This window comes from Nuphar pumila, chromosome 13, assembly GCF_984573655.1.
Source record: "Nuphar pumila chromosome 13, dmNupPumi1.hap1.1, whole genome shotgun sequence".
NCBI classification, from domain to species: domain Eukaryota; kingdom Viridiplantae; phylum Streptophyta; class Magnoliopsida; order Nymphaeales; family Nymphaeaceae; genus Nuphar; species Nuphar pumila.
Window position 1 is genome coordinate 51,536,951 of NC_143261.1, and position 25,330 is coordinate 51,562,280.

At 39.2% G+C, this 25,330-nt stretch overlaps 2 protein-coding genes and 1 pseudogene across 2 annotated transcripts; 2 read left to right on the forward strand and 1 right to left on the reverse strand.

Moving 5' to 3' along the window:
* Positions 1-6,250: 6,250 nt before the first annotated feature.
* LOC149818359 (fructose-bisphosphate aldolase, cytoplasmic isozyme 1-like) lies at positions 6,251-8,546 on the forward strand. Its single transcript, XM_089984836.1, has 2 exons — positions 6,251-6,374; positions 7,311-8,546. The coding sequence occupies exons 1-2, from the start codon at positions 6,347-6,349 to the stop codon at positions 8,357-8,359; spliced, it is 1,077 nt and encodes a 358-aa protein (XP_089840962.1). The 5' UTR covers positions 6,251-6,346; the 3' UTR covers positions 8,360-8,546.
* Positions 8,547-10,332: 1,786 nt separating this feature from the next.
* On the reverse strand, positions 10,333-11,667 carry LOC149818360 (pentatricopeptide repeat-containing protein At5g48910 pseudogene; annotated as a pseudogene).
* Positions 11,668-16,173: 4,506 nt separating this feature from the next.
* Positions 16,174-22,684, forward strand: ABCG26 (ABC-2 type transporter family protein). The gene is made up of 8 exons (XM_089985387.1): positions 16,174-16,330; positions 16,550-16,705; positions 17,115-17,298; positions 18,432-18,710; positions 19,806-20,090; positions 20,916-21,200; positions 21,285-21,392; positions 22,359-22,684. The coding sequence occupies exons 1-8, from the start codon at positions 16,209-16,211 to the stop codon at positions 22,626-22,628; spliced, it is 1,689 nt and encodes a 562-aa protein (XP_089841513.1). The 5' UTR covers positions 16,174-16,208; the 3' UTR covers positions 22,629-22,684.
* Positions 22,685-25,330: the final 2,646 nt, after the last annotated feature.

Here is a 25,330-nt window from a genome sequence, read left to right on the forward strand (position 1 = left end):
GCTAATGTGCATTATCAAGATGCGGTTGTTCGTTGTAATTACTACCTATTACCTCATTATGCAACAGTCCATCTCCTGTGTTACCATTTTTCTTTTTTCTTTTCTTTTTTTTTTCTTTTTCTCTTTCCTCTTCCTTTCATGTTTTGAAAGTATTGGCTCTGTGTACATATTTTAAAGAATCTGTACATTACTTGTATCCTTTCTTTGTTTTGTTAGATTCTCACGTGTCAGGCGACATTGTCATCATGCTGGTGGGTTACTTTAGAGCTAAACTTTCCAGGGTATCCCATAATGGATGATTAGAGTGGTTTATTCCCTAATTTATCCATCAGCGTTTCAGAGTTCATTGTTTATGTTAACATTGGGTCACTGGATGGTAACAAACCGATTGACACATTTCCTGTAGAGGCAGACCCCTTTCTTACCTTTTTTTTTTTTTTGCAAACCACCACAGTCCCCTGGATTTCCATTTTTCATATGACAGCCCAGTGGACTGTTGTAAAATCACTCCCCTCCACCTGTCATCTCTGCCATATAGCAGTATGACAGGCTCCATATCCTATCACCATATCTTGATCTTCATGTTATATGCATTTGGTCATTGCATACACAGGCAACATAGTTCTTATGCCCAGTAGCATGTTGATAGTGGTGTGTCTACCCTTCATCACTACGCTCTTGCTATAGGATTCAGCAGAGTCCAGCCTTCTTCGCAACAACATCCCTCATCCACTACATCAACAATAGGGTAATTAAGGTATATCTGTATTATGACAGATATAGTCAAATGGCCACAACTCAACCTACCTTGTTAGTGACTTGGTCTGTAAGTCTCATTGGTGTCAGCATTACGTTCATGTGCATGAGGTGTCCAGAAACCTAATTCAGCTCTATCCACAGCAAAATTTCAAGAGTTATTGAAATTCCTTGGGTAGGCATAAGGCATTTTCCTATTAGGCATGTATAATCATTTTTTTTCTTTCTTTTCCTCTTTCTTCTCCTTATAAACATTAAGGCTTAAGTGACTTTGGGAGCCTTTCTCATTTAAATGCCAGTATCATAAATAGACATGAGCATTTCATCATTAACACCTATATGACATGGGCTATTTCTCTTCTCTTTTCATACTAACCTAGCATTTTTGCAGGGAATATGTGAAAAATATCCCTACTTGGAGTTGTAAAATTTTTCATGTAATAGTTAGATTTTAAATGAGAATTTACATTTCTTGTTTTAGATAGAATGGATGAGCATAGTAATATCATGAATTACTTGTTCTTCATGCATCTTTTCTTCATTTCTCAAATTCTCACAATGGTGAAACACGAATGGCACGTGCACCGTTTTCATAAAAGGTAATGGATCCTAAGTTGATGATCTATATCAATGGCCATAGTCAGGGTATGGACAAAACTTAGGATTTTTATCTTTTACGAAATAACACTGGATCCACACTGGATTCATTTTCAAAATTCATCATATTTTCTTAAATATTTTCTTATTTTATTAGAATTTAACCTAAAATTAATTCAAAATATATACCAATGACCATAGTCGGTGTATATTGAGAGTTAATTTCATTTTAAATTTTATAAAAGCACCAAATGTGTTTCATTCTTCACCTGAATTTAAATATAGATTATTATATAATACATTCAATGACCATAGTCAAGGATGTATTATATCTTCAATCTTTTTTTAATTCATTTAAAGAATGGAATAGCTTTTCAAAATTTAAATTCATTCATCATTTAGGATAGAATTGCATCATATTTTTAAAATTTCTTTTTCATAAATCTAAGTAATTCTTTCTTTCATTTCTCAGATCAAATCCTATTTATAAATTCAAATTCAATTCTATTTCTCAAAAGGATTCAAGAATTCAATTTCAAAGTCCCATTTGACTTTGAAACTTCAGAATCGTCTTGTGTTTCAAATTCCAAATTCCATCTTAAATTTAAAATCCAATTTAACTTTGAAATTCATTTGTATATTCAAGATTCAATTTCTAAAATTCATTTTCCAAGTTCAAATTAAACTTGGAAGTTCTTGATTCATCTTCTGAATTTAACTCCGAATCCATTTTAGGATCCAGGATTCAACACTCATATTGGATCTCAGACTTCAGATCCAATTCTCCTTTAGGATCCAGAGTCCAACTCTACATTAGATCTCAGACTTCAGATCCAAATCCATTTAGGATCCAGAACCAAATTCTACTTTGGATCTTAGACTTCAGATCCAATTCCATCTTAGGATCCAGAGTCCAACTCTACATTGGATCTCAGACTTCATATCCAAATCCATCTTAGGATCCAAGACTTCTGATCCAAATTCATCTTAGGATCCAGAACCCAATTTTATCTTGGATCTCAGATCTCAGATCTTAAATCCATCTTTAGATCCAACTCCATTCCCAATTCTAGATTTCAAATTCAATTCCATTTTCAGATCTCATCTGAACTCCCTAAATCCATTTCTATTCTTAAATACCATTTGATTATCTCAGATCCATTCCAAACTTAAAAATCCAAATTCAATTCCATCTCAAGTATTCATTTTCTAAATTCAAATCCAAATTCAAAGTCAATTTTGACTTTGAAACTTCATTTCCTTTCATTTTTTTAAGCTTCAAGTCATTCTTTCTTATTTATTCTTCCAAATCCTAATTTACTTCAAAAACTTAGAACTTCTCTGATCTATCTCAAAATTCAATCATTTCTTCATTCCTTTACCAAGTTCATCTCAGAATACTTGGAAATTTTCAAAACATCTTTCAAAAGGAGCATACATTCTTGCATTGCACAAGCATGATTCTTTGTGCATTTAGAGTTAGAATAAATTCTTAGATTATATTTAGGCAAAGCAACAGACATAGATTCGATCCTTTGTTCGATTACCCCTGGTAAAGGCGTCAGGAACGGTCGAACCTCGTACCGACGAGCGAATCTCGTCTCTCCATTTTCCCACAATATTTTAAAAAACGGAGGCGAGTTAAATTTCTAAATATTTTTCAAATCAAGGTCAAGTGAGACCGCGCAAAATAGATCATCTTCTCTTTTTCTTTCTTTCTTTTCTCTTCTCTTTCTCTTTTCTTTCTTTTATTCTTCTCCCTTCAAAAAGGAGGAAAATAGAGGTTGGAAAAGGAAAAGAGAAGGAAGAGAGAGAAACCACAAGAGAGAGGAAAAATTTTGCGATGATCACAGGGGCTGAACCCCTCCCTCAAAACCAAGGAAAAAAAGACAGGGAGGGAACTTGACCCCTCCCTGGCAAAAAAGAAGGAACTGGTGGGGCAAGGGCCTTGCCCCTGCTTGCCGGAAACACCCAGGCAGTAGGGGCAAAGCCCCTATCGGCCAGAAGCAATGAGGCAGGGGCCCAAAGCCCCTGTTGAAAACTTTGTCACAGGCAGCAGAGGGTGTCTCCCCTGCTGACCTGTCAGAAAAACTGGCAAGGGCTTTAGCCCTTGCTGACCGGCCATGGTTTGCCAGTAGGGAAGAACGACAGGCCCCTATCGGTCGATAGAAAAGAAAGAGAAGGAGAAGAAGAAGTAGAAGAAGAAGAAGAATACACAGGAGAAAGAGAGAGAGGGTGAAAGGTTACCTAAAAAGGGGTCGGCAAGAGGAAGACCACTGACGTCAGGTGCAGGCGACAGGCGAGGTGAGTGAGGGTTCGACTATGAGAGTCGAGCGAGGGAGAGGGGTCTGATCGAATGAGAGAACTCGGTGGTCGATGGTCGGCAGTCGACGGTCGATCGAGGGTGAGGGTTCGACAATGTCAAAAGGTGAGTGAGGGTTCGACAATGTCAAAAGGTGAGTGAGGGTTCGGGGTCGGTGGTCGGCGTCGGCACACGACGGTGAGAGAGATGGAGTGAGGAAAGAAGGAGGTGAAGGAGATCACTCAAGCGGCGGGTGACGACTGCGTGCAAGGGATGAAACAAAAAGAGAAAGAAAGGGCTCGCATTAGGGTTTTAGGGGAAAAATTAGCGATGGATTAGCGACATAAAATTTCTATCTCAAAATTCGTCGCCCATTAGCGACAAAAAAAATTTGTCGCTCGGTCGTAGCTAAGTTGCGACGGTAAATTTTTCCACCGCTAATCCATCGCTACTTAGCGACAGATTTTGAGACAAAAATTTTTCATCGCTAATTTCACAACTAATTTCAATTTTATGGATGACTAGTTATCTCTAGCTAATCCGATGCAAATTTGTAATAGATTATTTTTGTCATAAATTTTCGTCGCTAATTAACATTTTTCTTGTAGTGAAGAGCGGCAGGTTAGCGAGATTCTGTGTGGACTTGTGATTACATGCATTTTGTATGAGGGCACACTATAAAAGTGTTATTGTGACAAGTTCTTCACGATTAAATCGTACTGAATTTCATATAATGCATATTCATTCATTCCGATGGTGGATAATATCTCACATATTGCTCCATTGACTCTTATAAATATTTATCTACTAAAAGTGGTTTGTAAAGTAGGACTATCTAAGGTGAAGAGACGACTAACAGAATACAAGGATATTGTGTTATACAAGTGCAATATATATAGTGAAGTTAGCTACAACAGACGAAAGTACACATAACAGTATATTAGATACTTTGTAAAATATATATTTATTAAAAGTTGTTTAATGAATCGCTTCTTTGCTTCTTTATATTCTTCTAGTATTTTTTAATGAACCGCTATAATGTTTTATGTTTTTTATGTATCTTTTAAGTAGTTCGTGATGAATATTTATAAACATAAAAAAAAAAATATGGCAGCAGAAAGAGAACCAAACTTTTAAGTAAGAAATCAATTATGGTGCTTAAGGTATATATGTATACAACTAGTGGTACTGACATGTATGTGTTTATATAAAAATTTAATTAGTGATGAAAACATGTAATGAGAAAGAAAAAGTTGGGCAATAACTAAAATAGGTGAAAGAGTATGAATTTGACAAAAAATATATGTTGGCAAGTGACATCACTGTTAGGTTTGCATGTTTGTTTGTTTATTCTTTTGTTACATTTGTATATAGAGTTATTTAAATCTAACATGAATATGTCAAGTATTTTTATCATGTAGCAACTAGCAAGATCCATAAACAAACTTTAAGCAGCCCACAACAAGGATAAAAAAACATGAGCGAAACTGCTAAAGACTTTTATCTTATCCTGTATTTTATTATGAGTCTGAAAATTGATGTTTTTGTTATTTTTTTTTACCGATTAATTAAAATTAACCAGTAAACATTGACTATTCACATTACAACTAAAGAGCAGCGAGATGGGAGAACAATGAGTTGTATCCTTTCCTTGAAATTGACAAAGTTTTCATTAAACAATTTTATGTATTTATAAAAGTTAAATTTTTACAATGACCTTAACTCTATTTATATTGCACATCTTAACTTTTGTTAACTTGGGCTACTATCCTAAAAGAAAAATTGATAAACAGACATAAAAGATGTACAAATTCACGAGTACCATAACCTTGGCAGATAAAAAAAATAAAATTTTAAATGATTGATACAAACGCTCGTAAAGGCTCAATTAATACAGTAAGTCTGACCTCTAAATGCCACCAAATGTCACTAAATCTGAGTTTTACCTTGAGAAAATGTGTAGCCGGTGAGTTTTTTTTTTTATTATTATTATTATTGCACGATCCCAACAAAAAACTTGTTTGTTTGTTGGGTGCCGCAAGCAAATGTAACGACTAAAAGGTAGGGCATTGAATTATGAGATGGGATGAGCTCAGACTCCTGCTATAGATGTCACTAAATCGGCGTAACGGATGAGATGCAGACTGCCCTTATAATGTTCATAACGCCGTTGGCGTCCTTTTCATATCCTCCGCTGTGCGACACCAGCCGTTGTTTTCAACAAACTGCTGGGCGCCACAAGTTTCACTTACCCAAACAAAATCCAAGGGCAACTCTAAAGATGAAAAATTACATGAACATATCCTACCATTATACAACACTATGGTAACGCCCAAGTTCATTCGGAGACATGCGTCACTTGTCACATGAAGCTGACCAAGCTATACGATGGCAAAACTAATAATATTTGAAAAAATGAGTAACGATCTCGTAATCTCGGCAGATAAAGCGTACGGAAAGCCGCGAGCGGCGAGGAAATCTACGTGCTGAGTAAACAGCGGGTCGAGTGGAAACGTGGCGGGTGGAAGACGTGGGTTCCAGGTCAGCAAACCCATGCCCTCCCTCTTTTATAAATCGGGTCGGAAGGTTCGATCCCTCATAACCCGAAATCCCTCTCTATCTCGAAGCTTCTCTGGCCCGCCTCCTCCTTCCTCAACACTCGCCTGGAATCTAGGGTTCTCCTGATCGAAGATGTCGGCCTACAACGGGAAATACACAGGTAAAAAGATAAGGGTTTCTACAAGACTCTGTGCGATGGACTCAATGAAGTATTTTGCGCTAATTTGACTGTTTTTTCTTGATCCTCACGTCGTCTCTCTTTCTGACGGGTTTCGTTAATGATATGGTGAAATATCCATTTTTTTTCTTATTATTTGAGCTTCTGTGATGCTTTGAATGAAAAATCGGTATTTTTCTTTCTATTTGTTTCGGATTTTGAGTGTCCCTTCCTTTTTCTCTGGATTTTTCTTGTTTTTCAGCATTTTTTTAGATCGTATTTCTTGTCTGTCTTCTTCTTCTTAAATTATTCGTTGTGTTGTTCTGAGCTCTGTTGAGGTATAACTTTTCAACAGGAACTCCATTTTTGTGTTTCCTATTAGGAGATTTTTGGATTAGTTGTGTATTGAGCTTCATCTTACGCTAATTAGGTTGAGATTAAAGTGTGGTTGCTCCGATCCCGTGAAATATGCTTCTTGGTTAATCGGAATGGAGGAGATAAGAAAAATCTTCTTTTTTTTTCCGCTGGATAAGGATGAAGTCCTTTTTCTATCAATGGAACGATTCTTTTCTCTTTTTCCCCAAACGTTGATAAACATGTATATATTTTTTTAATGTAGTCACTGTTTTTCAGTACTATAGTGAATAAATAACCCTCGGTTTTTTCCTCTCTTTTTTTTTGTTGTTCGCCCCCTGATATTGTCTCTGTTATAAAAGCCCTCGTTGTTTATTTCTAGGGGGGGAAGAGGAAAGGAGCGGGGAAAAGGGCTCCATTTCGTTTCTCATGCATTCGTGTTTTTGTTAGTGCGATTTCTTCGTTTCTCATGCATTCTTGTTTTTTTTAGTGCGATTACTTCGTTTCTCATTCATTCTTGTTTTTGTTAGTGTGGTTTCTTCGTTTCTCACTGGATTCTAGTTCTAATATTGTGTTGATACACAGAGGAACTCATCAAGAATGCTAAGTACATCGCCACTCCCGGCAAGGGCATCCTCGCCGCCGACGAGAGCACGGGCACCATCGGCAAGCGTCTCGCCAGCATCAACGTCGAGAACGTGGAGGCCAACCGCCAGGCACTCCGGCAGCTCCTCTTCACCGCCCCGGGCGCTCTGGAGCGCCTCTCCGGCGTCATCCTCTTCGAGGAGACCCTTTACCAGAAGACCTCTTCGGGCAAGCCCTTCGTTGACATCCTGAACGAGGCCGGCGTCCTCCCCGGCATCAAGGTCGACAAGGGCACCGTCGAAATCGCCGGCACCAACGGCGAGACCACCACTCAGGGGCTCGATGGCCTCGCCGCCCGCTGCCAGCAGTACTACAAGGCCGGCGCCCGCTTCGCGAAATGGCGCGCTGTGATCAAGATCGGACCTACCGAGCCGTCTGAGCTTTCGATCCAGCAGAACGCTCAAGGCCTAGCTCGCTACGCCATAATTTGCCAGGAGAACGGGCTTGTCCCCATCGTCGAGCCGGAGATCCTCACCGACGGCAACCATGACATCCGCAAATGTGCAGCAGCTACGGAGATAGTTTTAGCTGCTGTGTACAAAGCCCTCAATGACCACCACGTTCTTCTTGAAGGATCCCTTCTGAAACCGAACATGGTGACCGCTGGTTCCGACTGCCCGAAGAAAGCGACGCCGGCGGAGGTCGCCGAGTTCACTGTCCGTGCGCTTCTGCGAACCGTTCCTGCCGCCGTTCCCGGCATCATGTTTCTCTCGGGAGGACAGAGTGAGGAGGAGGCGTCGGTGAATCTGAACGCCATGAACAAGCTGGAAGTGGTCAAGCCGTGGACTCTGTCCTTCTCTTATGGTCGCGCCCTGCAGCAGAGCACCCTCAAGACGTGGAAGGGGAAGGAGGAGAACGTGAAGGCAGCGCAGGAGGCCTTCTTGGTGAGGTGCAAGGCCAACTCTGAGGCCACCCTGGGCAAGTATGCTGGTGGCAGTGCTGGTGGTTTGGCCTCTGAAAGCCTGCACGTTAAGGGTTACAAGTATTGAGTTGGGCTTTCTGTGGAGCCTGGAATATGGTGTTTTTTTTTTTGTGTGTTGGTTAAACCTTTAGGTATGTGGTTTTTTTTCTTCGTGAAACGGATGTTCTCTCTCTACTCTCTCTAGAAGAGTTCTAGCGGATGTCAATTGCCTTTGTTGTTACAGGACTCCTCTCTTATGGTTGATTCTGTTGTTACAGGACTCCCTCTCTCTCTCTCCTATGGTTAATTTTGTTGTTACAAGACTCTCTCTCTCTCTCATGGTTAATTTTGTTGTTACAGGACTGCTCTTTCTCTCTCCCATGGTTGATTTTGTTGTTACGGGACTCTCTCTCTTTCCCCTCCTATGGTTAATTTTGTTGTTACAGGACTCGCTCTCTCTCGGTTCGTTTGTTGTGGGATCAGGTAATGTTGAAAATAACCATTAATGGTGAAATAATATTCTTGGTCACAACTCCTTTGATGGCTAAATTGTCGTTTGAAAAATATATATTCAATTAACCGAAATTGGATTTGATTCGCCTTTTCTCATCTGACTCCAAATCCTGTTAGACAAGCCTAATTAGGTTGGATTCAGTAATGCCTAGATCTTAACCTGAATCGGCCCCATGTACATCCCTACATATTTGTCATAAGGCTCTCTTTTATAGCTGTATCGACAGAACCTCAAGTATTGACTGTATTGAGCTTAATATGGCACTCCTTGGTGTACGATCAATTTTCTAATGTTTGCCTTGAACGTTTGATGGATCTAATGGTATAGATGTGATCTCCATTATGAAGAGCGTGAACTAACGATATTTTAGGTGGAGCATTTGCCAACCTTGTGGGTAAGAGCCCGGAATTGGAATTAAGTTGTTTTGACCAAATCTGACCCATGGTTGTGTTAACAGTAAGAATCAAGATCATAGTTCTTCGACGTAAAAATATGTTTTTTTGAGGTTTAAAAATTAAGTACATTATATGCTTTTGATTTTTCAATCTTCATAAAATCTGATATATACATCAGAAAAACGCTATCCAAAGGTCAGTTTTTACTGAACTTAATATGTAGATTAAATTTAGAGTGCCAAATGTGAAAAAAACAGCAATATTACATTTTGTCGCTAAGGGTTTTCCTTACTCGAGAGGAAGCAAATATTACCCCATTTGAGGGGGATAGCATTCCTTACCCTCGTGGGTAAGGAACCCTCTAGGTAACTTATAGAGGGAGGTTGTTTTGATCATATCCCTCATGGATGTATTCAACGTGATCAAAATAGTAGAAATCAACCCTCAAATCATAGTTCAAAAAAATCTAAAAATAAACAGCCCACAGTGTACACTGAAATATCATAACAATGATAGCCAATTTTTACATTAAAACAAAAACAGATCTTGAGAATTTTTCTGACTTACAAACTATGAACTAAAACAGATCTTGAGATTTTTTCTGACTTACAAACTATGTCAAACACATCTACAAGGTCTGATTGACTATATGTGCCTGTGACCATAATTTCTTACTAGAGGTTACGGTACTACTGAGGGTAACCAAAGTTGAGCCCATTGTTTTCAGGCCTGAATTATGGCTCATGTTAGCATGTCCAATAATCTCTCCACCCCAACACCACAATTCAAGGGTCATGAACGAGGCCTATAACTCATATCACATAGATACAGCTATAGACAAGACGCCATTTTGATGAAGTTTCCAATATGACTAGAATACAAAAGAAGCAGAACCGGAATCAAAATAGTGTCCATATAACACTCAAACATACTTCTGTTAGCTTGCCGTGTGGGCGCAGTAACCAACTCAATAATGATACAAGCAGCTGCAAATCTCTTGCAAGATGCAAAAACTAAAACTTTATTATGGAATTTCTGTTTTTGAATTGAGAATTGGGTAAGCTATGGGATTTCCATAATCTGGGCATCTGCTGAAAATCTCTCGAGTTTTCTGAAATCTTGATCATTAATTATATGGCACAAGGCATCATGTCACCAGTAATCCTTGCAAGAACACGAACCATCTAAGAAATGATGGAAGCGGCTTCTGTCACGCACAATTATCCGGCGATCAGCAAACTTGGAGATCAATTTCAGCGCAAGATGACAATCAGAACACACCCGGAGGTTCTTCATGATCCTGATAGGTGTACCTGGTGAAGTGTTCATAAGCCCAAAAACCACTGCTAATTTCTCACTGTGGCGATATAGTGCATGTTCTTTATGTTCCTCTTCTATGTCAAGCAACACTGCAGAGGTATCCGGAACATAGCCAAGCAACTTCAATTGTTCTGCAAGTTCCCGCCATCTCTCTTGCACATCCTTAGCATGAGGATGGGAGCCATCACCTGCAACAAATTCATGAGTGACTCCATCTATTGTTATGGAGCTAGATCCCGGTGTTTTCTTAATACTGCGATCTTTCATCACTCTTCTAACTCTTGCGACATCATCCCATCTACCCGCCTCAGCGTAGATGTTAGAGAGAACAACATAGTATCCGTCATTCTGAGGTTCTATCTCAAGGAGATGTTTGATCACCTCTTCTCCCAACTCAACATTCTTATGAACTCTACAACCACCCAAGAGAGCACCCCAGACAACTCCGCTTGGTTCAATTGGCATGTTCCTGATGCACTCATAAGCTTCTTTCAGAAGCCCTGCTCGACTTAGAAGATCAACCATACATCCATAATGTTCAACCTGTGGCACTATATGATAGTCATTAACCATGCTTTCGAAGAACCCGCGACCCTCATCAATCAACCCCATATGGCTGCAAGCATGTAATAGGCCAATGAACGTGACAGCATTTGGATGAATTCCTCTTTTCTGCATCTTAGAGAAGAGACTAAGAGCTTCCTCACTAAGACCATGAATGGCAAGCCCCATTATCATGGCAGACCACGATACTATCGTTCTCTCGGGCATTTCATTGAAAACTTCCCCTGCTTCCTCGATGCACCCACATTTTGTATACATGTCTATCAACGTGTTACAGACGCGAATATTTCGATGAAATTCATTCTCCTTTGCATAGGCATGAATCCGCCTACCCAGATCAAGTGCACCAACGTCAGCACAAGCTGCTAGAACGCTAACGACCGTAACTTCATTTGGTCTCACGTTCGCTTCTTCCATGCTCCGAAAGACGCTGATCGCCTCATTGGGCTCCCCGCACTGGGCATAACCCGTAATCATCGACGTCCATGACCTGGTGCTTCTTTCAGGCATTTCATCAAACAGTTTTCTAGCAATATCAAGCTGACCCTGTTTAGCGAATTGTGTTATCATGATATTCCAAGTCACAACGTCTCTCTGAGACATTTTAACAAACAGTTGGTGCGCAGCATTCAAACTACCGCAAGAAGCATACATATGAACAACGGTGTTCTGCAGAAACACATCAGATACCCGCCCAAGCTTTACCGCTAAGGAATGAACAATCACACCGTCTCCGAGCGACGGAACACGAGCGCACGCCTTGAGCACGAACGAGCAAGTGAAGGTGTCGGGCAGGACGTCGGCGCCGCGCAATTTGCGAAACAAGACGATGGCGTCGACCGGGGAATCGCCCTCGGCAAGCTTTCTGACGCAGGAATTCCATATGAGTATCTCTTCTCTGTCCGAGAATTGCAGGAGTTGGCGGGCGTAGCTGAAGTCAGGGGAGAAGGCACACACTTGGGCAACTTTGGAGAAGGAAAGGATGGAAGGGTGGATGTTGTGTTTCACAATGTGGGCGTGGAGTTGCTTGAGTTGGAAGGGTGTGGTGAAGTTTTGGAGAGGGGGGGAGTGTGTGATGTTTGGTTGTAGATTTGGTGGAGGTTGATGGGAGTGCTGATTTTGGTGAAGTTTTGGGAATGTGGGGAGTTGGGGAGTGGCTAAAGACACGGTCATTGTTGGTGGATTTGTGCAGATGGTTATCAATGCAGGAATTGTGAATGAATAGGTACAGTTTGCACAAGATCACATAAAGTCACAAGAAACCACAAAAAAAAAGTCGGGTTTTTGTTCATTTTTTGGGAAATTTCAGTAAGAATGTATGAGTTGCTCGGATGTTTTTGGCAAAATCACCTATTTTTAACAATTTACCATCTAATCGGCCAACTTATTAATTTGTGAATCTAAACGTCCCACATTTTTTTTTATGAAGAATTGGCAAACCACCAAAGGGGGCTCCGCGTGGTTGGTAGCAGCTGTCAGTGCACGTCTCATTATGGTGGGACGTTGCAGGTTCAAAACCCAGTTGTACGTTGAATAATAACCGGTGGGGATCTCTCTAACCCCAGTTTGCCTTTAAAAAAGGATCTCTCTAACCCCAGTTTGCCTTTAAAAAAAATGGCAAACCACCCTCGAGATGCAGTGCTGGCTAAACCTGCCACACTCACAGTCGCCAAGCTTCGATTGATTTAGGATTTATCACTTGCGCTCATTAATGCAAAATGAAACCCTGACCACCCACCTAATGGCCAAGGCCCCCCTCCAGCTCCGCTGCACTAAATAAAGGCCTACGGTTGTAACAACAGTGGCAACAGCAGTTTACAGGTCATTTTGTTTATTGGACAATCTCCAAAGCTCGTAATTTCTTGCATATTTACTGAGAATATCTCATCAGGGACAAACAAGAAAAAATCATATACAAGTATGATATTAACATTGTAAAGCATACCTTCCAAAATCAAACTACCTTTTTTTCTTGAGAAAATGATGATAATACGTTATTTTAGCGATATGCTCATTTAAACAATAAAGTTTTTTTTTTTTTTATAACCCGAAGAAACCACATCTGACTCAAAGACTTGGTTGTGGTGTCTCAGGCTGCCAGTGGCAGAAAACTCCAAGACTAGGACCCCTGCCCCCAAGGCCTATGTCGGGTGTATGCTTGCGCAGAAAGGAAACGCCATGGGAATCGAACCTTGACCACCCGTGTAGCGGCCAAGATTTAAACAATAAAGTCTTTACTATTTTCAATATGTGGCAATTCTATCAACATTTTCATCTTTAATGATTTTTTCTTTGGCAACATTTTCAAAAGCATCACTATATTTGTCACATAAGGCCTCTCTCTCTCTCTCTCTCTCTCTCTCTCTCTCTCTCCAACCAAAATAATTGAAGTTCATTGAATTTATCTTGGAGAAGTTTGTCTAGTCTAAGACCGCAACCAGAAAAGGACAAAAGAGTGGCTTGGGCTGAGTCGTCATAAAGTCCACAAGCTATCCAAGTTGGAACCAGTTAACAAATTTGATTGAATTTCCAGTAAAAATGAATTAATTCAACAAACTAATATACATACGTTATTTACACATAAGGCTTCCAGTTATGTTTAGGGCATAACTGAGCCACTTTGTTATGGTCATTCACATGATAAGATAATGATCCTGCTGCAAATTCTATTACATAATAAAGAACAAGCTTGCGTTGTTTACTTGGTCCCGGCAATTTCATCTAGAACACCATGAACAAACTAACCTACCATAGTATATCAGAATAAACTATAGAATGCATAAAGTTTGTGATGCACCAACCAAAAGCTTGGCTTCCAATTTCTTGGTGTGTTCTTGGATTAGTTATGGTTGGTTTTCCTTCATATACTGTTCATGATGCTGTAGATGAGGGGCTGGTGAACACTTCCCAAATTTTACATGATGATGCTGTAGATGAGGGGCTGGTGAACACTTCCCAAATTTTACATGAAACATGGAAATTGGAAGTGAGGAAGCTTGCATAATTGAGATTCCTACCACCATGGGGGCATTGCAGATTGCAGGAAGCAATGGTTTTGGACACAACATTGGCCTCATCTCTCAAGCATGTCATGTGGAGAACTCAACTTCAGAAACTAATGTAGAGAATTCCCTCAGCACATGCAATGCTGGGCCTCTCCCAATATTCCTCAAGGTGAACTTCCTGAATTCTAGGTGCCCCTTATATACTTAAGGCTATCATAATATAGGTCCCCTTGTTTTTTTTTCTGATTTATCATGGTGAAACCACTGCTGGTGTCATACTGACCGTGGACCTGAGTCAGCCTTCATAGTGTAAAACTTCATGAGCACTCCCCTTCCCAGTTCAGTTCCACTTATCCTCTCTGTCATCCCCCATCTTCATACCCTTCTTAAATCTTATGATGAAAGTTGTTTTGATCAAATCTGACCCTATAAATGGATTCAGCATGGTCCATCAAGTAAGAATCTAACCTTGGAACGCATTTTTTTAATAAAAATAATATGATTTTTTAAATCACAAATTTTATGTTTTGTCAACCGTTGATTTTTGGCTCACCAAAAAGTCCTACAAATAAATGGGATTTCGGCAATTTAAATGTTGATGTTCACTAAATGAATGAATTAGATCGCATCTGTGGAGTCCATTTTGATCAAATCAACTTGCATCAATGAAATCCCAAAGAGGGGTATGAAGATAGGGATGACGGAGATGAGTGGAACCGATTTGCTCCCCTCCTGCCCACCAGAGATAATTTCCCATTTGTCTTTGGCCTTGTGGCAAATGACATGCACCTTAGATATCGGACTCTCGACCTCCTTCAACTGAAAAACCTTAAGCTGACTCACCTAACCAGGTTTGCAGAGCCCTTGAGTGCTAGATGCCTTGGCTTGAAGTTACAAACCAATTCAGAATAAACACTTAAGATTTTGGATGGTATCAGTATTCATAATATAGGAGCAAAATGCATCGTTTTTCAAATAGGAATTAAATTCATGGTTACAGTCTTCATTTTTGCACAAAATCTCTCTTCAAAAGCTGAGTTATAGTTTCAAAGCTCCAAAACTGCTGTTGCATTCAAACAATAATAGTACTCCTATTTTTTATGCATTCGTGAAAATTTATTATAAAATGGCACTCCTTACAACATAGACTTCTTATTTTAATTAGTTCAACATCATGAAGACATATCCTGACAAGAAGCTGGAGAACACTTCTTATATTGATTTTTTTCCCTCTAATAGAAAGCAACCTAGATTTTGTTGTAAAAGTTTCCTGTCAAACCATTTTAAGAGAATGCCAGCATGCATACCAATAACCTTGTAGTAATTCCATGATGAAGGTTGAGGTGTCTTCCTGCATCATTATTTTCTGATTCTCCAACCACAAATCGGTTCCACTCATTCCCTATGTCATCCCTATCTTCATACCCCTTCTTGGGATTTCACTGATGCAAGTTGTTTTCATCAAATCTGGCTCCATTCATATGATCTACATCATTCATTATTAAGTGAAGATCGACATTTAAATCGCCAAAATCCAACTTTCCTGCGAGATTTTTGGTGATTCAAAAGTCGATGGTTGAGAAAACACAAAATTGTGTTATTTAAAAAATCATATTTTTTTCTTGAAAAAATACGATCTAAAGAACTATTTATTAAATCGACCATGCTGAATCTATCTATAATGTCAGATTTGATTAAAACAACCTGCATCATAAGATTAAGAGGGGTACGAAGATGGGGGATGACGGGATGAGTGGAACCAAACTCAAACAACCATCTGTCATGCTATGTTTATTTTAGTTCAGAGTGCTAAAATAGTGGTCCCCACTAATAGCTTGTACTGTTAGTGATGAATATTTCCTAGAATATTTGTGGTTCACTTGCAATGAACCACAATTAAGTTTTTCTGCAACAATCTGCTTTAAAGTTTGACTCAGAGCATCAAACCTTCTGGTTTGCAATATTTTCATGTTTTTGTCATCCTGTGGGGCTTTGCAGTTTGAAGATGTTGAGTACAGTGTTGAGTGCAATTGTAACGCATCTAGAAGCCCAGTTGGGGGTGTAGTATCAAGCACTGAGAACAAGGAGATACTTAAAGGGATTACTGGGAGCATCGCCCCTGGTGAGATTCTTGCACTGATGGGCCCTTCAGGCAGTGGAAAAACAACCCTTCTCAAGATAATTGGTGGACGCCTACATGGAAACATAAGAGGGAAAGTCACTTATAATGACGTTCCATATAGCACTGCCCTTAAAAGGAGGTATACTGCTCTCTCTCTCTCTCTCTCTCTCTCTCTCTCTCTCTCTCTCTCTCTCTCTCTCTCTCTCTCTCTCGGTTTCAACGGCTGTTGAACCGGTCGTAATGTTGATATCTTTGATTCGGCTCTCTCTCTCTCTCTCTCTCTCTCTCTCTCTCTCTCTCTCTCTCTCTCTCTCTCCCTCTCTCTCTCATAACATCCTCTTGGAATGTTGATTAACAGGATTGGATTTGTGACACAAGATGATGTGCTCTTTCCACAGTTAACTGTGGAAGAAACACTTGTTTTTGCAGCATTTCTGAGGCTCCCCAGCAATATGAGTCGCCTACAAAAACTTAAAAGAGCAGAGATTATACTAAGGGAGCTGGGACTTGAAAGGTTAAGTAACAAATTAACATTTCCAAAACTTCATATAGTAGCCCTTCTAATCTGCACTTATGAGTAGGGCATCAGCTCAGTGGTCTAAAGACTCTAAATATCATTGGATTTATGATTTTCACTAGTAACAGTCACAATTGAATGCCCCAATGGGGGTTGGCATAGTGGGGTGGGGCCTTGGCCGCCAGACCTACGGTCAAGGTTCAATTTCCATGGGCATCACCCCTTGCACAAGCCAGCATAGGCACCAGGGGCGGGCCCCTAGCCTTGGAGTTTTACGCTGCCGGCACGACGACCATAGGTATGGCAGGCTAAGCCATCGCAATCAGGTCTTCGTGTTGGGTGCAGTTTCTTCTAGTTATAAATAAAGAAAAACAGTCACAAATTGATTTCTCTAAAATTGGTGCAGATGTCGACATACAAGAGTAGGAGGGTCTTTTGTAAAAGGGATATCTGGTGGTGAAAGGAAAAGAACAAGCATAGGTTATGAAATTCTTGTTGATCCTTCATTGTTATTACTCGACGAACCAACCTCAGGATTGGATTCCACATCTGCAAATAAGCTCCTTCAAATTCTACAGTGCATTGCAAAGGTTTTATCTTATAATCCTACTGAAGTTTATTCTGGTGAATTTTGTCAAAGTCTGGGTTAATTGTGTTCAAGCTTAAAATACTTGTGTGACATTTTGAAGATGTTAGAAAAAAAAAGACCTTAATTATTTAGTGTTATAAGGTTTGAGCTAATTATCACCTTCTTTGGAATTCCTTCTGTCATAACAAAAAAGACACATTATTATGTTAGTTAGATGCAAGTATTATAAGTTTTGCATAAGCAAAATAGACCCTATAGGAATTACTGTTTCCAAAAGACAAATGTGTGCCAAATGAGAGCCTTTGTGTGTGCATGAGAGAGAGAGAGAGAGAGAGAGAGAGAGAGAGAGAGAGAGAGAGATTTGGAATTCTTGAATCCTTGAAAATTCTGGGTGCATTTTAGATATTCTAAATGAGAACTCTCGGTAACAAGAATTCTTATGGAGGGCCCACTTTTCACTTGTTTGGTTGAAACATGGAAACGTGTGGAATAACAGGAGAATTCCATCAATTTCTCAAAAGCGGACAAGTCTAAGCCTTTTAAGAGTGCCTAGATCTGTGATCATAAGGGCTCCACTCATCTGGTAGGGGTGACTCATGAATGTCACCAAGTTGAAGGGATGTCACGAGTTTGAAACCCATGGATGCACCCCCCTTGCCGCAAGCCCAGAGCTAGGTGTACTCCCTGGTAGGCAAGGAGGACTTTGGGGTTTTTACACCAATGAGCTCACAAGTGGAATTGAGATCAGGTGCAATGTGATTGTACACTTTAAGTGTGCTGCTGCACCTGATCACCCACCATCTGCTGTTGGGCCCCGTATCTGACAGGCTGTATCCCAAAGATGGTGGAATGGTGGGTGATCAGGTGCAGCAGCATACTAAAAGTGTGCAATCACAATGCACCTGATTCTTCCTCTCACTAATGAGTGAGGTAGTTTTCCCCAGCTATCCCCCCAAAAAAAAAGTTCTAGTCTGCCACCTACAAAGGTGGTATGGAGATTTCTTGGAATTTACAAGGCCTACAGTACCATGCAATTCTCATGTCCTAGATTTCTTGGAACCCTCATTAAAAAGCCTTCCTTTTTACTACCAAGTTGTTTCTCACCTAAATGCATTCTTTGTTCACAACTTGCAGGGTGGAAGAACAATCATCACAACCATTCATCAGCCTTCAAGTCGTGTTTTCCACATGTTTGACAAGCTTTTGCTTATATCAGAAGGTTATCCAGTGTATTATGGGCAAGCAGCAGATGCCATGAATTATTTCTCATCCATTGGCTTCATGCCTCAACTTGCCATGAACCCTGCAGATTTTATGCTAGATTTAGCAACAGGTTGTGTCAATGGCATAAGAATCCCACAAGATTTGATTGCTTCTCAATCCCCCCCAGAGTTTGAAAGTGTTGTGATTAAGGTGATAAAGCTTCTGTTTTATTATAAATATGCTGTCCAAGCTCCCTTGTTTTTCTCAATACTAAGTGATATATTTGATAGGGCTAGTTTAAATTCAACAATGTAACTAATATATTTGCTAGAGCTACTTTAAGTTCAATGATGTAACTAATCGATTTCCTAGATCTAGATTAATTTTAATAATGTAACTAAGGCTCTGTTTCTGAGCTCCAAGTTGAAGTTTGTTACTGTTTCCCAACACCCCCTGCTGTTTCGGATCAGTTCATTGTGGTTTCCCCAACACCCTCTGCTGTTTGGGAGAGGTCGTGGTTTCCCCAACACCTTGTTTTTTTTTAACGAATCCCCAACACCCTCTGTTGTTTGGGAACAGTAGCTTTGACAAAACATACATTGGGAATAGAGTTGGCAACCCCAATACCACATTTCAACACCATTTGCAAGATCATGTGTTTGGCAATTCCATCCCCAATACCATTTTTGGCATAACCATATATTGGGAACCGTATTTTTGGCAATACTACATTTTGGCAAAACCATATTTTGGCAATATATGGAAAAGGAAAATATTGGCTTTACTTGTAGGTTTCGAACACCCTAGTTAAAACTCATAAAGGCAGGCCCTTTTGACAAATCTGACCCTGTGGATGCATTCAATATGGTCAAAATAATAGGAATCAATCTTTGGATTGTATTTTTTAGATGTAAAAATATGATTTTTTGATGGTTGAAAATTCAATATATTATAGGCAGTTTGTTTGAATCCATGAAAAATCTGACATATATGCCAAAAATATGATCCAAAGGTCGGTTTCTACTAAACCAAGCATACGGATGACATCTGCAGGGTCGGTCTGTTAAAATATAAAAAGACAATAAAAAATTAAAGTTTTTCTCTCATCAGTTTCCAATGAAAGAGCATAACCAACAGTTTCCCATAGAAAATGGTATTTTCACCTCAATGAAAGAATCCCAAACAGAGCCTTAGTTTTTAGAGAAGCATTTCTTAGAAAGGCATGGACTTTGCAATATATTCATTCTTTCATTATTGCAATATCAATCATTATGTGACTGCTGCTGCAATTTTATAAACTTCCAGTATCTACAAACCAAGTACAAGTATGAACTAGAAACAAAAGAGAAGGAAGCAAATCATAAGTGCATTACAGCTCCTAAACGACTTCAATTGGCTGTTCAAGTGAAGAAGGAATGGACAATGTCTTGGTGGGAGCAGTTCATGATACTCTCAAGGAGAACATATAGAGAAAGGTGTATGGACTATTTTGACTTGCTTAGGCTTATTCAAGCTATTGGGGTTGCAGTCTTGTTGGGCCTTCTTTGGTGGAAGTCAAAGGCTGGAACTGAGGCTCAACTTAGAGATCAGGTATGCTTGATCTACAAAAAGGTTAAAAAACACCTTTGATTTAGAAAGAAAAAGCATTTTGTGTTTATGACATTAATAAATAGGAAATAGTGCAACTATTTTGTTCATCTGATGATAAATGCATAAGTGAGGGCAGATGAGTAATCGGACTGAGTACCTACCAAGTTACTCAGCAACCCAAAATGCAGCACGTGTCTCCCTGCCCCATGTTTTGTGATAACATTGTCTTTTACATGAATCATTGAACATATCAGTAATTTTTTTGTTCAGCAATCTTCCACGAAAATAGCTTGACAGTTCAGTGTTTTTTTAAAGAAAATCATTATTATGCTTTAGTACTTTTAGAAATCATTTTGTGCTTAGTGATTTTTCACAAATCAGTGGTATGTTGCAGTATTTTTTGCAAAAGATACCCTTGATGCAGAATGAGGGGTGCTTGTTCTGATTACTGGTCTGTAGTTTTCTCATCAATGCATATGTGAGACAGTTCAAGGATAGGCCCAAAGAACACACGAGTTCTTGTAGATATGCATTATTGTTCTGTTAAAATCCATAGTACTGCTTTTATATAACTGTTCGATTACAGTGAGACTATCTTGGCTGGTAGGTCTTGGGTTCAATTCTCACAGGTGACTGTCCAACTTGCCTAGCCAACTAAAGATGGAAAAACGGAAAAGAAAAAGACAAAAGAATTAGAAATAGGCCAGCAAAAGCACCTATAGAAATGCCTCTCTCTCTCTCTTCTCTCTCATATGCAGGCAGTTTGCATACAACTTGATGTGACAAACTTAGCTTGGTTTAGTACTTAGCAATTCTTCACTGCAGGTGGGATTACTTTTCTATGTCTGTATATTTTGGACTTCCTCATCCATATTTGGAGCAGTATATGTATTTCCTTTTGAGAAGGCATTCCTTGTTAAAGAAAGAAAGGCAGATATGTACCGACTAAGTGTGTACTACATTTGTAGCACCTTATGCGACATGGTTGCACACTTGTTATATCCGACCATTTTCATGGCCATTTTGTACTTCATGGTTGAGTTCAGAAGAACAGTCCCATGCTTTCTCTTGACATTGCTCACGATCCTATTAATTGTCATCACTAGCCAGGTATGAAATCTCTCCTTGCTGGACACACCAATTTGCTAATATGTAGTTACCATAGTGAAACCTTCAACTGTTACCATAATGCAGGGAGCAGGAGAGCTATTTGGAGCTGCAGTACTGAGCATAAAAAGGGCTGGAGTGATTGCTTCATTAGTGCTTATGTTATTCCTTCTTACTGGAGGATATTATGTCCAGGTTTTACTCTATCTCTCTCTCCTATCAAAAGGTGATGCACTGTTGGAATTGAAATCATAGGTATTAGCCGCATTAACCCAATTTGTCAACATAGATGCAGGCATGGCTAGGTGATCAGTCCGAGTCCTTTACAAAGTAACGGGATCATACAAAACACAGAAAATTGCTACTGCGTACAACAATTTTCTGTGTAAAACACAAACATAGAAAATAGCTACATGTGTAGAGATTTTCTGTGTAAAATACAAATCACAGAAAATCGCTCCACAACGATTTTCTGTGTTTTGTGTGACCCGAGTTCTTTGTAAGGTACTTAGGCCGGATCACTAGATCTGCTCCGACATAGATGCCTTCGTCATACCTTGTCTGCTTGAGATCACACACTTGACACATGTTTTGCCTATGTGCAACGATGATTGTTTGAGTTGTAAAATTTTGGTATGTTTTGAGCCACTTATCTGTTAAGTTGCACATCATAAACGCATGCTCTAAAACATGTTTCTACTAAACAAAACATGTAGATCACATTTGTTGGGTTTGATCCTATGTCACAATGATACCCTCCATTTAGGGTCCTGTATCTTGAGGACATGACATGGCACAAAGACATGTCATGGGACTCTATCGTACACATGTACGGCCATTATTTTATAATTTTCATAAATTTTAACTGTTTTTATTAATATTTTTAATTTTAAATATAATTCTTGAATATTAAGATATTAGAAATCGTTTTTATCAATAAATAGCAAAAACTTTGTCCTCATCTCCTAGTTTTCAAAAAATTCTCAATTTGCATCGTATATTCATAGTGTCGCCGTCAATGTGTCCTTGTAACATAGGTCGGATACACACACAAAAAAAAATTATGATTTCTACTCAATAATGTGTCTTTGATATTAGCCAATATTTACTCCATGCACACACACGTGCTTCTTCCTAATGTAATTTATTTGTTTATTGCAGCATATACCAAAATTTATGCAATGGTTAAAGTATGTATCCTTCATGCACTATGGATTTAGGCTTTTATTAAAGGTTCAATATTCAGGGGACCAGTCGTATGAATGTGAAAGCATAGGTGGATGCAAGAGGTTGCAGAGTTCACCTTCATTTGACACCATCAACCTCAATGGCAGCATGCAAGAAGTTTGGATCTTGTTATCTATGGCCCTTGCCTATCGACTATGTGCATATGCTTGTCTTCGCAAAAGGATTACTCTATCCCCGATTTGACTAGTTATCCTTTTACAATGTTGTTTATTGCTTTGAAGTATATTTTCATCACAGCAGATTAGAGTCTTAGAAATTATCATTCATTTCTTGATTGTGGTAGTATTTAACCTCTCTCTCATATTAAAAACAGAAGGGTTGTTTGTTTCATTCCCACCAGTAAGAAAATACTTCATGGGAAAGGCATCCCATGATGGGAAGGCCATCCTATGTGTGAAAAAATGTGTTTCTAATTCCATTCACAAGGGGGATGGTGTGTATGGATTTACATAGGAAATGCATGGTCAACGTGAAAAGAAACCCATGATGACTGTGGACCCCCACAGGAAAATGGAGTTGGCATGTTTGTTTCACCTGCATATGAAAATGGAGGGTTTCATATATAAACCTTCATTTTCATGTATAAATTGGGTGAAACAAATGAAGCCATTTTAACTAAGCTTGATGAAATTCGATGTAAATGGATTCTTAAAGAGTGTTTTATGGTCCTTTACAATTAACTAAGCTAGGAATCCTGAGTTGTGATAAGGTGTGGAAGCATAAACCAGCAGACTGGTTTCCTTTAAGTTTTGAATGTTTTTGGTATGGTGGCATGTAACTGATCGAGGTATACCTAACCCCAGCTTGTCTATCCCCAAAGAAAAAAAAAATTGAAGAAAATGAACTGATTGTTCACCATAGCCCCTAATTTTGTGCGTGGCAAATTATCAACATAAGATTCATATTGGCTGGTCTGTCTTTTACCACGGAAACGAGGTCAGATAAAATGCTTGCAGTGCATCGATCATTGCATGTGGGATTCCCTTGTCATCTTTGCATTAGGGGCTCTTTGTTTTATGTAATTTTCATGGGAAATTGCTGAGCTGTCTGCCCTTTCCCTCCATCTCTCACCTTGAGTGAAACAAACATCAAATCATAATGGTGGGAAAGTGACTTGCTGGCACAAGTAGCTAACCCTAGTTTTTTCGGCCGCCTACCACTTTGGTGAGGAAGTAGAAGCTTAGAAAGTAGAAGTTATGATTGTGAATCACAAGGTTAACCTTTTGATCTACTTTTGCAAAATTCAAGGCAAAAAGGGGCAAAAAAACACAGTTAGCACTTACAATTACAACTTTTACTTTTTCATGTTCCGCCGAACCTAAGAAAGTATGATGATTGTGATTTACAATCACAGGGTCCAAAAATCACAGGCTGCAAATCCTCCATACCTCTTCACACATTGAAGCATTCTTGTGAGAAGGTTTAATAGATATAATTTTTTTATAAATGCATGTCAGTTTCTATGAAAGGCTCTTCCCTTTCATCGAATGAAACAAACGGGTCCTTGGAAAAACCAACCATGCCACTAAAACATGCCACCGTAATGATATCTACATTACCACTTCCTAAAAGCCAAATCCTGGATGTCACAAATCTAGGATTTGAGACACTTGGACTTTCCCAATATCCACTACTGCTCCTGAGCTGGTATTTGGCAATCTGCTGGAGTTGGCATCTCTTTAATTTGCCAATTACGAAACAGCCAATACAAACTAAAAATTGGAGTTAAGAAAGGAGATGACAAGGGTGTCCAAATGTTAGAGTTGCCAACTACAACAGTAGAAACTGTAGCTGGATTTGGGAGGTGGGAGGCAATGTTTTCTTAGTTTTAATATTTTTTTGCATTGTGATTGCTTTTTTGAGTAAAGAATGGCATTCACTGCAGCAAAATTAGCTACTAGCGGTGGCCATAGGCCGTGTCGAAAGAGGGTCATGGCCGTCACTATTTGTCTATTGGCGTCGCATATATTGGCGTCACTTAGTGTAGTATGGTGACTGCCTCCAACTGTCATATCGTAACAATCTAACTAACAAAAACAAAAGCTTTACTATTAAAGTCACGTTAAATAACAAACAAAAGAAAAGGGTTTTGAGTAAACAAATTAATGAATTATAACAATCACATAATATTAAAATAAAATTTAAAATAACATGTTGTATCGTATCGCATTAAAGATCAAGGGGGTGTACCGTATTGCATGGATCAACAATATTGTGATACGTCATATGATATGATACATGATACGATACTGATAACATTGGTTTTCTCTGCTATCTCTCATCTTTACAGCTACCTACAACATCTTACATGAGTTTATATGTGTACAAATCCTTGGTTTGTCGTTGGTCCATCAAATCTAGCCTCTTATATAATTTATGGTAAACCTTTGAATCTCTCTCTCTCTTCTTTCTCCTTTTCTTTGACCTCTCTCTCTTTCTTTCTTCTCTTTTAATTCCAAGCCTTTTTTTTCTTTTTCTTTTTCTTTTTCTTTTTCTCTCTTTTTATTTTTTGTTTCTTTCTATCCTATTCTTTCTTTTTTCCTTTCTTTCTTTCATTTTCTTTATCTTCTATTTTCCTCTCATTTCCTCTCTCCTTGTGGGTGCTAATGTTCTTGCAGTGTCAGCCCTCATTGTTGCTGATGGTAGCCTCTGATATTGGGAGGGTGTTGTGTGTTCTCCTCCGAAGATGAGGGGTTTGCTACAATACATGTTTGGGGGTCTGAATGAGCACCACGTATATAAGCACATGGGGCTCGTATCCCCGTGTGTGTCGGCATCACTTACCGTCGGAGTCTGATGCGGTTGGAAAGACTTAAGTATCATTTCCCACCATTCTCGCCATGAAACAATGGTTCAAAAAAAGACAAAAATGTCCATCATCCAGA